At 36.1% G+C, this 14,624-nt stretch overlaps 1 protein-coding gene across 2 annotated transcripts in view; it reads left to right on the forward strand.

Moving 5' to 3' along the window:
• PCMTD1 (protein-L-isoaspartate (D-aspartate) O-methyltransferase domain containing 1) overlaps positions 1-14,624 on the forward strand; it is a 49,269-nt gene that overhangs the window by 22,322 nt on the left and 12,323 nt on the right. For both annotated transcript variants that reach the window (XM_006871862.1, XM_006871863.1), the window contains exon 3: positions 9,471-9,642. In XM_006871862.1, the coding sequence (XP_006871924.1) occupies positions 9,471-9,642 (172 nt within the window). The remainder of the gene's footprint in view (positions 1-9,470; positions 9,643-14,624) is intronic.

Here is a 14,624-nt window from a genome sequence, read left to right on the forward strand (position 1 = left end):
TTGATGTTCTCCCATGTAAACTATCACTCAATTCATGATAAAAACTTGAAGGCAGAACAACAAAACAGGTAGTGAGCTAGACTTGGCCCACTGGTCATTGTTTACTGACTCTTGCTTTGGCATTTACACGATTACTTTAGTCCACTCTGATCTAGACAGGAAATTCAAAAATACTCATTATATGAATATGTGCAGTAAGCAAAATAATTTCCATCTTCATTAGGAAGAGTGTGTCACTTAAATGAGTCTGTACTGTAAACCTTTACTCTGTAAATGGGGAGTATGGGGCTCTGTACAGTAAGCACTGGACTGCAGACCACAAAGTCAGCGGTTTGAGCCCACCAGGTGCTCTGTATGAGAAAGATGAGACTTTCTGTTCTCACAAACGTTTTCAACCTCATAAATCCATTATAGGGTTGCTGTGAGTCAGAATTGACTCAACAGTCCTTAGCAACTTAACAACAACAATCTTGTAAATACCCAGTAATTATATAGCATTCATTTATAGCTATATTTGTGTATTTGTTTAATATATATATATGATGTGAAATCCTATGTGGTTCTGTAGGATAAGCACTGGACTGCTAACTGCAAGGTAGACAGTTCAAACCCACCACCAGCTCCTTGGAAACCATATAAGGGTTTGCTATGAGTTAGAACCGACTCAGCTGACACTTAACAATAGACTTGTAGTTGACTTGGCACACTAGAATGCATGCGTTGTAGTGTTTCTTATCCTAGAAAGGCAGTCCTAGGTCTACCTGTGATTTTTGGAAATACTCTAGTATCAATACACTATTGAGTGCTCTATGTAGTCTGATTTAATGGGGATTTTCTTCTTACATGAATGGAGGACTACTGCTTCATATAGTCTGTCATATAGATAGGTCATGATATAAATGAGGAAAACAGTAATGAGAGAATAAAAAATAGCATCGAATATGTATTGTCTATTCAGTAAATACAGTGCACCATTTTATATGCTTTATCCACAGTCAGGTGATACCAGTGTCCACCTTTCCAATGTGAATACTAAAGGTTAGAGAGAGAGTGATCATAACCTTAGCCAATTTTTTTCACATAGGCCTAATTTGGAGTCCTGGTGTGGCGCTGTGGGTTAATGCGCTGGACTGCAAGGTCACTTTGAACCACAAGTTGGCGGTTCAAGCTCACCAGCCATTCCTAGGAAGCTCTATAGAAGGTCATTATGAGTTGGAACTGACTGGACGACACTTAGCAACAACAATTTAACTATGATTATGTAATCATTGGATTTATTCTATCAATGCTTTTTTCTTTTTTAGATATCCTTTCATTTATTTTCCCATATAAGTAAGCTGCTGCCAATAAAGTTCAGCCTCACAATTTAGCTCCAGGTATGAAAATGAAAGTGCAAGCAGCCATTTTGTTGTTATAATATGTTTACTGCTATTAAAATACAGAGTGTTGTCCAAGTGGTTAAGGGCAGTATAGCATTTGTAACAGTCCTACCCTGTTTTGGAATGAGATTTATCGGATTTGAATTACTGTTGGGGGTTGGGATGGGTAGGAGAGGCAGTGAATTACTCTTAATTGAGTTGGGCTTAAGTTTTAAATTCAGAGTTGAAATAGTTTTTGGTTTTTGTTTATATTTTATAGGATTATTGATTTCTGGCAATGTCTAGTTTCCTGATTTAAAAAAAAATACATTGTTTCATTTTCCACATGTGGTTCTTTGCCATTGGACAAAGTTAATGTCACCTTTATGCATCTTGCTGCATCTTTAAGAGAACTATGGCAGCCTTATTTTGCATATATAGTTTTATTCTATATTATTCATTATGTATTCAACATTATTGCAAAATATTTGAGCCTTATGATACCATAATCTTGGTATAAAAGTTTTATAATTTCACAGGTTGTAGACACATTTTTACTCATACATTTTCAAATATTGGAACAGAAATCATCAGAAGTAGTTATGGGAAAAAGATACAGTTTTAGGAGAAATCATCGTTGAAATGCATGAAAGATCACTTTTATAGGACGCTCACATTTCTGTGAAAATGTTCAGGTTTTTTGGTTTGCTTTTGGAGTCCTGGTGTGGCACTGTGGGTTTATGCGTCAGACTGCAAAGCCATTTGAACTGCAAGATTGGCGGTTCAAGCTCACCAGCTGCTTCTTGAAAACCCTATATAGGGTCGCTATGGGTCGGAACCGACTCGACGGTACTTAACAGCAACAACAAGGATTTCTTCTACAGCTCCATTCAATGAAAAATCATTGCATTTACTCTTAACACTTTGCTTTGAATAGTGTTTGAATTATTTTGAGATGAATTTTAATGCAGTTGGAAGAGAAAACCTTTGAAAAGGTAAAGTCTTTTTTACTGTTTTAATTCAACAGCTTAACTATTGGTTATAAGAGTTTGAATGGTATAAGTGCTTTTGGAGATCAAGAGTTCTCCAACTCATTTTCCTTGATTTTCCTCACAAAGGAAGTGTAAAGATTTGTCTTATTTTAAGTCCATATCTCTGAAAGCTCACAGTGTATATTGACAAAATGTTTTCAAGAAAAAGAAGTTTCTGTGATTCATTTGGTAGGTTGTTTTGGATGAGGTATGAGAACTATGTGGGATCCTTTCCCATGTCCTTGCAATTATTCCACTGGAATAATTGTCTAAAATTTCAATGACATCGTCCTGTGCACATGATAAACTAGGTGTGCAAATTATCAGCCCCTTCTGCCACAGTGTATTCAAGGGGAATGTTGTTTTTTCTACTCTCGGTCAGCTCCTAGACCTAGACTATCTGTCTAAGAGGGAAGCTGCAGGGCAAGGCTAGGTCACCCTGATCTCCTAGCAGCTTATCAAAAGAATTATATGGGCAAGTTGGCAAGGTCCCTGCTGTGAACGAAGGCATCTGGCCATCTCAAGATGAAGCTACTTCAGCATGCACCTTTAAAGAAATTCACTGTTAAGGTAAGTGATTAGAATCCTGTGTTGTATTGGGCAAGTGTTCATGGTTCTAAAACATTATATATGTGTATGTTTGTATGTGTGTATGAGTGTGTATGTGTGTGATATTTTTCTATAAATGATTTCCAGTGTATATTTTAATATAAGTGTCTCAGAGATTTTCCCTCTCTGTATAAGAGGTAGTCTAAAAATCAGTCTTTAGATTTTCAGCCGTAAATCAGTTGATGACTATAAACCTAAAGTAAGTGGATTTTATGATTATTGCATTTAAAATTCAGGATTTTTCTGTATATAGATAACTTGGGAGTAAATGAGTCATTTCTCTCTGGGAAGCTTTGTTTGGAAATTTTCTTCAAAAAAGCCCCAAAAGAATGATTGCTACATTTCATTTTATTTACAGATATAAAATGTTGAATGATTCTTGGGTTTAATTTAGTGGGTGGTTGATGTGAAAAGGTAGAATTCAGATTTGCTCTTTCACTATTTTTAATCTGATGTGCAAACGTAAACATGGAACTACTGTACTGTTTTTTGTAGTAATCTGGGAACTTCTGGTTAGTTTGTTGCTACAGTCTTTCAGATTGCACAAAAATTGCTTTTGTGTTTTAAGATAGGTCCTTTGCCTATAGAGGCTGTAGAAGCATAGGTAAATGCAGCTACTGCCTAAGGGGAAAAAATGTTTTCTTTATTTATTACTCTACCTCAGAGGAATTAAGAGAAGTTGTAATTTACTCTATTTGATAATATGGTAGCCATCGTATCTGTGTAGGGTCAGTCATTTAATTATTCATACACATAAATGAGCATATCCATAAACATATACCATAGAAGTTTTAATCATAACTTTTAAAATATTTTAAGTGAAATTTTAGTCATTCTATATTTCGATTGGTATGAATTTTTATATAGAGATCAAATGTTATAAGATTATGATATAATCATATACAAAATATATGAATAAGATTTTTAACTATGCAGCTACAAAATAAAAATTAAAAACAGAGCTTCAAACCATCCATCTCACAGCATTCACTACTCAGCTGGGCTCGTAGAGCTCAGACTCTACACTACAGTTATGGGACTTATTCGGGAAGTGAACCAGTTACAACAGTGGATCAGAAATGTTTAAGGCACGGGTCTTTTAGTCAGGATAACCTCTCCTCAGCCATGTCCACAGGCAGACCTCTCACTGCCCTGGCAATGTTACAAAGCTCTTTCAGGGCTCCTGATGAATGCCCACAGGGCACCCCATTCTATACCAAGCTTTAGCCTGCAAGTACTTGACTCTAGCTCTTTACAGGGTCAGCAAACCTAACTCCCCCAATTAAGTGCCTGGAGGCACCTTAATCAGCAAACAAGTCTCCTGCCTAGAGTCACACCGCTACTTGCTCTGTGGGCTCGCAAGCCTACCATTCTGTCTCTTGGTTCTGAAGCTCCTCCCTTGCCACTCCTCCAGGGTCACAGCTTTCTGTCCTTGGGTCAAGGAGGTTCAATGTGCAGGGATTTCTGCATCCAAATAACATGTTCCACTCCTGGTTCTTTGGTGGTAGTGAAATTCCCACCTCCCCTGCTTTTGAGAGAACTCATTTTATATCCATGTTAAAGTTACAAGATTTTTCTATTACAATTAACTCTGGTAACCAATGATTCACATCATCCCATTAGTAACTTTTACTATCATCTGTTACTCAGATGCATTAGGAAAGGATTCATTTGGTAGGAATTACAAAGACTAAAGCTAGAAGAGATCAATAATTCACTGCACCATAGTACATCATCAGAGATACAGTTGTGTACCTCTATAAATTAGGAGAGATAATCCGTAATTCATATACAAATATTTTAAGAACATGCATTTTGAGAGGTTTTTTTGTTTTATTTTGTTTTGAGTAACCGATGCATGTGTGATTGGTAAAGGCAAACCACAGTTAAAGTGTAAAAAATTCCCAGATATATGACACTATCTCTGGCATACATTGTTTTTATTACTGCTAAATTGGTACTGGAGAACTGGTGTGGTGCTGTGGGTTAATGCGCTGGACTGAAAAGTTGGTTTGAGCCACAAGGTTGGCAGTTCAAGCTCACTAGCCACTCCTCGGAAACCCTATACAGGGTCACTATGGGTCAGAACCGACTAGATGGCACTTAACAACAACAAAATTGATACTGTTAGAATTTTTTGTGAAGTGTCTGGTATATGGATTTTCTATCACATTCTAGATGTTTTAGAGAGCCAACATTGAAAAACTTATACAGTTTTCCCCCAATTTTATTTATGTCCTTAAAATGTTACTATTTTTATATCTAGAAATAATCTACTCTTTTTGGAATATTGTCTTCTAAATTCTATTAATCTTTCAAATTTGAATATTTTGACAAAGAAAATTAATTTGGACATGTAAGTGTGAAGATTTATGTGCTTATTATAAGTGTATATTCCATTTGCACAAGTACAAATTATTTGTGAACTTGCAGATCTAATTTTCTGTACAGTGAGGTTTTCAGAATACTCCATAGGTATTAGTAGATATACTTGTTCTTATCTCCACCAGAACTGTAATGAATTGAAAATATTTTCTCAACTACTACCTAACAGTCCTCCTCGGAAACTCTATACAGGGTCACTATGAGTTGGAACTGACTCAATGGCATTTAACAACAACAACAACTTAATTGTTGAATAAGGATGGCTAAGGAGCTGTAGTAGCGTAGTGGTTACATGTCAGGCTGCTAACCTCAAGGACACCAGTTCTAAACTATCAGCAGTTCTACTCGAGAAAGATAAAGGCTTTCTGCTCTCATAATCTTTCTCTGACCTCCCAAGTATGTTTCCTGTCACTTTCAACCTTAACAGAATCATATTTCCTTCCTTTAGACATTTATCACAGGCATACATTACACTTTAATTAAAGATTTAGAGCCTTAGAAATCCTGTACAGGATGCTATGAGTCAGAACCGACTCCACAACCAACCAATTTAAAACTTTAAGGAAGGCAAAAAAAAGTGTCTTTCAGGGATAAGACATGTGATTTCTTCACTAAAGTGAAGGGCTTGTGTTTTGTTTTTGTTTTTTGGCATGTTAGAAACATCATGTATTCTGTAACTTGAAGCCAAATTATCATAGTATCAAATTAATAATACACTAACCATCATATTAATATAGAGAGTGCTATAGGCATGTGCCTTTACTGTAGCTATTTCTGTGCAGGGTTTTCTTCTAGCCCTGGGATTCTGTAATTAGCATATTTAATTTGTCAAATTTGGTTCACTTGTGGGTCAAAATTGGGTTCTTTAGAATTGGTAGGTAAGGCAAAGTATTTTGTTTTCTTACATGGGTTCACTTATTAGCTATATTTTGAGAATTATAATAGGTGATGAATAAGATACAGTTAAAATTCAGGAGAAATATTCAGAGATAGAAAGTTAGGAGGAAGTTTCAAAGGAAAGATTGTGTTTCTTTTAAGGAAGTTTTATTTAAAGCTCCTGTTTAGCTGTATAAATGTTGTTAACCTGTGTAAGTAGGACAGTCTAATATTCTCAATTGATGTGGCTATTGAAACAGCCTTTTATTTTTATATAAAAATTTAAAAACATTATTGAGATACTTTAAATTCTTGTTTTTGTTGGTAGCTGCCAAATCATTTAGTCCCATGTGAATTTTAGACTTATAGTACATCTGCTTGGAGTAGCACATTTCAAGGTCTCAGAATCCATGTGGTTAGTGTCTACCATATTGTCTAGTGGAGCTCTGGACTGTTCTGGTCTCACCTTTCATATCACAGCTTGTGTTTCCTGGGGGAATCTTTCTCTGACCTCCCAAGTGTGTTTTCTATCACTTTCAACCTTAACAGGATCATATCTCCTTCCTTTAGACATTTGTCACAGGCATACATTACACTTTAATTAAAGGGGTTGTTTGATGCTTTCTTTGTAGGCTCCTTACGCACTCCCCACTGTGTTCCTAGTACTTTTACACAGATGGTAATCAGTAAATACTTTTTCACTGAATGAATTGTGCTAATTACTGGCATAAGGTAACTTGCCCAGAGTCACACATTTGATTTTAGAATTAGGCACTAAATTCTAATTCTTTTGCTGGGTATGAGAATTTGTAAAGTATCACTAATATGAGACTTGTTTATTTAAATTTGTAAGTTGCTGTTCTGTATTGGTATTTTCCTCGGTTATAGTTCTGTAGTCTCTCTTGTATTTGTAACTAGTAGGAAGCTTTTCAAGCTATAAGCATACTTTGAGCTGATTTCACAGACTTAATGAAAAAAGGAACTCTGTAGACATAGCAGTTCAGCACTCAGTTTTTAATTTAAAAGTTGGTAGTTTAGAGCCATCCGGCAACTCCTAGGGAGAAAGACCTGGCGATCTGTTCCCGTAAAGACCACAGCCTAGAAAACCCTGTGGGCAGTTCCACTGTGGCACATGGGGTCACCATGAATCCAAATCGACTTGACTGCATTTAACATCCATGATAAAAGGTGTAACAGTTCAGAATTCACTAGTTATTTAATTTCATTCTCACATTCACACTGAAGATTATAAGAATGACAAATCATTATAAAGTTCAATTCTTTAAAAGGAATTTTTGTGTAGGAGTTTTAGAGAGACTTTATTGAAAATAATAATCTTCACATTTCGCTTTTAAGAGATACTTACTTGATGGAGTCCTGGTTTGGCGTTGTGGGTTAATGTACTGAACTGTGGTTGAACTGCAAGGTCAGTAGTTCAAGCTCATCAGCTGCTCCTCAGAAACCCTATACAGGGTCACTATGAGTCAAAGTTGACTTGATGGCACTTACCAACAACAATAACAAATTATGAATTTTATATAAATGATTAAACCACTAGTATCTAATACTTAAAATCCAAGACATTTTATTTTGACCATATTTTAGACAAGCAGAGATGTGTCATAAAAGAGAAAGCATAGTTTCTAACCTGGGTAAATTTTGTGTGTGCTGTGTAAATAGGAAGAATGAGACACTATGATAGAGTTGGAAAATACTTTTTTGGAAGCTAAAATTTGAACTGTATTTTCAAGGGAAGCAGGCATTTATCATTCAGGAGAACAGAGCATACAACAAGAGATGGTTTCAGAACAGTTTGTGATAATGCCTTTAAGGAATTAGAAGCCAGGGCCTTCCTCTGGCTACAGCCTAGCGTGTGTCGTGGGTTAATGAGACTGTAAGGACACCTTGGTTAAGAAGATGTAATAGCCCACATAGCACTTCATGTAACTTGGATGTACCTTGTATGTTAGGGAGCATATGCCTGGAAGAGACCTGAAAAATGTGAACAGCATAGAGGTGGTGAGTAAAGTAAATAACAGGCCATGTCCCATCTTAGTGCAAGGGTATGGAGACAACACAAGTTATAGGGAATATACTGCTAAATCCACTCCCCTCCCACACTCCTGCCAACATGAAGGGAAATTGAGGACAGGGCATAATGCAGATAAACTAAGTGTTTATAATATGTGTGTGTTTCAGGGAACTTTAATGGAAGCATAATGTGTCTACTATTAGTTACTATGGAATAGTGATTCAAACAAATGCTATTTTTCATTGCATGCTAAAACTTTTAACGTGTGAAGTATTTCATCCTCAAATGATAAGCCTGATTTTGCTGCATGATCATATTAGCTTCAGTCAATTTAAAAGTGAAAGGATAATACAAATTAGGATTACATATTTTATTATTACATTGGAGTTTTAATTATGTTTTATATTGGAAGTTGCTTTCAGTTTTGCTTATCACAATTTTATAAATTAAAAATCTAAATAGAATTTTAATGTAGAATTTTAAGTAGGATTCACCATGAACCAACACTGTAACCAGAAAGGAGTGGCCTGGCTAAAATACCTTTTCTTTGAAAACACATCTCTTATTTTGTTGGTTAAGAGAGACCAGAGGCCAAAGAAGCACTAAGGAAAGGTGCTATTCTGATTACTATATCAATCCTGTATTTTCCTCAGCCAAAATTAACTAGGAAAATGTTCTAATTCTTAATGGTTACCAGGGAATATAGGTCAGGACATCGGTGTCCTCTCTTGACAAAGCTCTGCTAAGTTAACCTATGGCAACAGTATAACACCAGGATGAGTATTGTACAAGCCCTCAGCATTTCCACTGGCCCATCACCTTTTTTCTTTTTTTTGTAAAGAGCAGTGGAACGTGATGTTTGTCTTAATTTATTTGACCCATTCAATTCTCGTTATTATATCATTTGTGGGGAATCACAAGATTGGTTTTATAATGGGCATTTATTTATTTATTCTTTCTTTAAGATATATGTGAGGCTTTATTGTAGCCAAGAATGGGTTAATGTTTCCGAAACGTGTTAATAAAACAATACATTTGACCAATGTTAATCTTCAAGTTTTATAATGATACTTTATTCTTATAATAGTAACTTTATTATATCAAAGAACTGGCTCATATTATTTTTTTTTTTAGATATAATCTTTTGTTTAATTAAACTGCATTTGTTTTTCTATGCAGATTTGAGTTCTGTGAACCTGCATTTGTGGTTGGCAATTGCCTCCAGATAGCATCTGACAGTCACCAATATGATCGAATCTATTGTGGAGCTGGAGTTCAGAAAGACCATGAAAATTACATGAAAATATTACTAAAAGTTGGTGGCATTCTAGTCATGCCTATAGAGGATCAGGTAACTTTCACTGTCCTTTTCCTTAGTGGCATAGGAAGCAAACACATTAGTCTTTACTTTTCTTTAATATCCTTGTTTCATTTAATAAACGTTAAGTGCCATGTCACATGTTGGAGGCACAATGGTATCTATGAAGTACACTGAAATTTGAGTGAAGGAAAAACACCCATCATATATTCACATTAATGTATATGAATTGTTTATTATTATAACATAGTTCCCCTTTCCTCTTCTACACACATCTACTTGAGTCCCAGCTAGCCTGGTTCAGGAAAGGATCCCTGAGAGTGGACATCCAGGGTGAGTTCCATGCTCCATTGGCTGGTGGGATGAGAGCAGATGATGTTGGGAGAGGAAAAAAACCCAAATGGAGGGCCAGTGATGAGCACAGATTCCTATTTGCTATTTCACTTTAAGCAGATTTTGTTAAGAGGAAATAAGCTGGAAATGTGAAATCTCAGCAGTGTTGAAACGTAAGAACAAAGCATCTTTTTTTTTTAAAAGGAAGTTTGTTTATTTAATTTTAAAAGTTAAAATGTTTTATTTTTGAAATCATTGTAAATTTATGGGCAATGGTAAGAAATAATACAGAAAAATAAATCCATGTGACATTTACAGTGGTAACATCTTATGAAGCTGTAATAAAATATCAAAATGAGGATATTGACAAGATACAGAATAATTCCAGTGGTTCCATCAGCACATAGAGCCCATTTGAAGAGAGCATAATCAGAAAGTATTTTTTGGTTAGAACAAAGCATCTTACTGCTTGTCCCTCTAGAGCTATAGGTAGAACTTTTCTAACACCTGGTTGTCTATTGGATTCCTGGTATGACACAGTAGGATAAGCACTAGACTGCAAGGTTGCTGGTTCCAACCCACTAGACATTCCTTAGAAACCTTGTATAGTGTAGCTGTAAGTCAGAATCGACTCAGTGGCATTCAACAACAACAGCAACAAGTATTCAACTAGAAATTTACTTTCCTCTTAGCCTTTGCAGAAGATATTTAATCACATATCAACATTTTGCTTGCGAAAAAGATGCTTAGGATTCTGTTTTCCTAAAATAATTTACTGTTTAAAAAGTAACATTCTAAACAGTTGTTTTTCAGTTGTACTTTCCTGGAGACCGTCGGTCCTTTGTACATCACACAGCCTCTGAACCAGATATAATTAGTAATGATAAGGAATTTCACATCAGTTTGAAGTGTTAATACCATAATTGTCATTTGAATTTTATGTTTGCCTTTTTAATTTTTATTTAATGCTCTATCAGTAAACCAAAATCAGACCCACTGCCATAAAGTTGATTCTGACTCCCTGTGTAGGATTTCTGAGACTGTAGTAAATTTTTATGTTTCTCTGCTATTCATGAGGTTTTCAGTGACTATTGTATTCTTTCACCATACTTATTCAACTTGTATGCTGAGCAAATAATCCGAGAAGCTGGGTTCTATGAAAAAAAACGTGGCGTCAGGATTGGAGGAAGACTCATTAACAACCTGCTATATGCAGATGATACAACCTTGCTTGCTGAAAGTGGAGAGGACTTAAAACATGTACTGATGAAGAGCAAAGAGCACAGCCTTCTGTATGGATTACATCTCAATGTCAAGAAAACAAAAATCCTCACCACTGGACCAATAAACAATATTCTTATCAATGGAGAAAAAAATTGAAGTTGTCAAGGACTTCATTCTTCTTGGATCAACTATGAACATTCACAGAAGCAGCAGACAAGAAATCAAAGGATGTATTGCATTAGGCAAATCTGTAGCACAAGACCTTTTTAAAGTGTTGAAGAACAAAGATGTCATCTTGAGGACTAAGGTGTGCCTGACCCAAGCCTTGGTATTTTCAATAACCTCATATGCATGTGAAAACTGGACACTGAATAAGAAAGACCATAGAAGAATTGATGCTTTTGAGTTGTGGTGTTGGAGGAGAATATTGAAAGTGCCATGGGCTGCCAAAAGAACCCATAGATCTGTTTTGGAAGAAGTGCAGCCACAGTGCTCCTTGGAGGCCAGGATGGCCAGGTTTTGTCTCTCATACTTCGGACTTGTTGTCAGGAGGGAATAGTCGCTGGAGAATGATACCATGTTTGGTAAGGTGGAGGGTCAGAGAGAAAGAGGGATACATCCAACAAGATGGATTGACAAAAATGGCAGCATCAATGGGCTCAAGCGTGGCAACAATAGTGAGATTGGCCCAGGATTGGGCAGTGTTTCGTTCTGCTGTGCATACGGTCTCTATGAGACTATGAGTCGGTACCAACTCGATGGCGCCTAACAACAACAAATTTTTATGTTAGTAGGCAGCCTCATTTTTGTCCTGCAGAGCTGCTGATAGGTTTGAAGTGCTGACTTTGTGGTTAGCAGTCCAGAGCTTATCCTACAGTGCCGTCCAGACTCCTGTGTCAATGAAACGTATATTATAACTTGTAAAAAGGAAATACTCTTCTGTCTGTGTAGAAAAACAAAAATGCTCACTTAATTATTTACCCAAAGCAGATATAAAGCTGACCCCTGTGATGTGATTAGAGGAGATTTGGGCTTCTTACAGAGCTTAGCCAGTCCCTGTGTGGCGTAGACCAGCAGCTACTCCTCTAGTTTCCCCACCTGGAAGGTGTTGTATGGAATACCTTGATCTCTAACCGTTGCTCAGTTTCCAGCATTCTTCAGCTCTTCAACTGTATCTGAAGAAATCTCTTGTGTGGTTTGATATGTGCTGCTTAACCGCATTAAAAAAATGAGTGAACATTTAAATCCTGTAACATTTAAACTAGCTATACTCACTTGATAATTTTTAAGCATTTTATCAGCACTATTTTTTTTTTTGCCTTTTATTTTGGAATTATTAGCATGTTATAAATGTATGAAAAACAAATTCATTCAGAAAATAGGTGGACCTTTTAAGTGCAAGTAACCACTAAATAAAATCTTCAGTAATCACAGTAATTTAATTCTGGAATGTTTGAAACACTTTTGGGCTTGCACGTTAAAGAGAGAAGATCTGAAATGATGGGGCGCTACATGATGGGGCACTGTTTTTATATCCTGTGGGTTCATTAGCATACAACTTGTTACTGTATTTTGGGTGATCTCACCACAACCTTGAGCTGTGTTCTGGCAAATTGTTTTCCAGTTATGCTAAAGATAAAAAAATATAAATACTGGTGAAATAATATTCCTTAAAAAATTGTTAGTTCAGTACTCTCAGTGCATAGACTGTTTTCCTTTTAAGATAGATTTTCAAACACTTAATATATGGCTTAATATTTTATTAAGCATTTCGTAAATACTGCTATATAAACCTTGCTAATTGGAATACCACATGTATCAAATGGACTATATCTGTGGGAAGAGATGATGGAGAAGCTCAGTACCATTAGCCAAAACAAGGCCAGTGGCCAAATGTGGAACAGATCATCAGTTGCTCATATGCATGTTCAGTTTCAGCTTAAGAAAATCAAAACAAGTCCACGAGAGTCAAAGTACAACCTTGAATATATCTCATTTGAATGGAGAGCATCTGAAGAATAGATTTGATGTATTGAGCACTAATGACTGAAGACCAGACAAGTTGTATGATGACTTCAAAAGTATCATACCTAAAAAGAACAAAAAGGTCATTAAAAAGGCAAGAAAGAAAAAGGTGTCAGAAGAGACTGAAACTTGCACTTTAGTACAGAATATCTAAAGGGAACCGAAGAAATGATGTAAAAGACTTGAACAGAAAATTTCAAAGGGCAGCTTGAGAGAAGACAAGGTAAAGAAGTATTTCTTAAACTGAAGGAACTGAAGAAAAAAGTCAAGCCTTAAGATGAAATATTGAAGGATTCTTTGGGCAAAAAATTGTCAGATGTAGGGTGTATCAAAAGAAGATGGAAGGAATACACAGAGTCATAGTGCCAAAAATAATTCTTTGGTACATTTTAGGAGGTAGCATATGATCGACAGTCAATGGTACTGAAGGACCAATCTGCATGAAAGCATTGATGGAAGGCTTCAGTAATGATGGAATGCCCTTTGGTCTGCATCCGCAAAGGCAGAGACGGAAGCACTCATTCGTCCCTGTCAAGAAGTTTGGAAGACAGCATGGCCCACATACTGGAAGAGATCCATATTCATGCCCATTCCAAAGAACAGTGATCTAATGGAATATGAAAATTATTGAGCAATATCATTAATATTACATGCAAGTGAAATTTTGCTGATGTTACTAAAGAAATGAATAGGGAACTTCCAGAAATTCAAGTTGATTTCAGAAGAGGATGTGAAATGAGTGATAGGATTGCTCTTGCCAGCTAGATCTTTGCAGAAAACTGAGAATACCAGAAAATATATTTACCTTTGTTTTATTCTCTACATAATTGAATTTGACTATGTCCTCGGAAACCCTGTACAGGGTCGCTATGGGTCGGAACCGACTCGAAGGCACTTAACAACAACAACAACAACAATGTGGATCATACCAAATTTTGGTTAACGTGTGAATTATGGAAATTCCAGAACACTTAATGTGTTCATGTAGAACTTATAGGTAGATTAAGAAGCAGTCATTCAAACAAACAAACAAACAAAAAAAGGATACTATATGGTTTAAAATTAGGAAAGGTATGTATCAGGGTTGTATTCTTTTATCATATTTACTAAATCTATAAGCTGGACAAATAATCCAAGAAGCTGGGCTATATGAAGAATACTGCCACATCAGGATTAGAGGAAGATAACTTGCCGACATGCAGATGATACAGCTTTACTTGCCAAAGTGGAAAGAGCTTGAATCACTAAATGTTGAAGATTAAAATGTGGATTACAGCTTAACATGAAATAAAAATCCTCCACAGTGAACCGATAATCAACATGGTAAAAAGCAAAGGAATTGAGGTTGGAAATGGCTTCATTTTACTAGGTGCCACTGTCAACACCCAGGTAAGCAGCAGACAAGAAATCAAATGATATTTCTTACATTGGGT

This window comes from Chrysochloris asiatica, unplaced genomic scaffold, assembly GCF_000296735.1.
Source record: "Chrysochloris asiatica unplaced genomic scaffold, ChrAsi1.0 scaffold00176, whole genome shotgun sequence".
Taxonomy (NCBI): Eukaryota; Metazoa; Chordata; class Mammalia; order Afrosoricida; family Chrysochloridae; genus Chrysochloris; species Chrysochloris asiatica.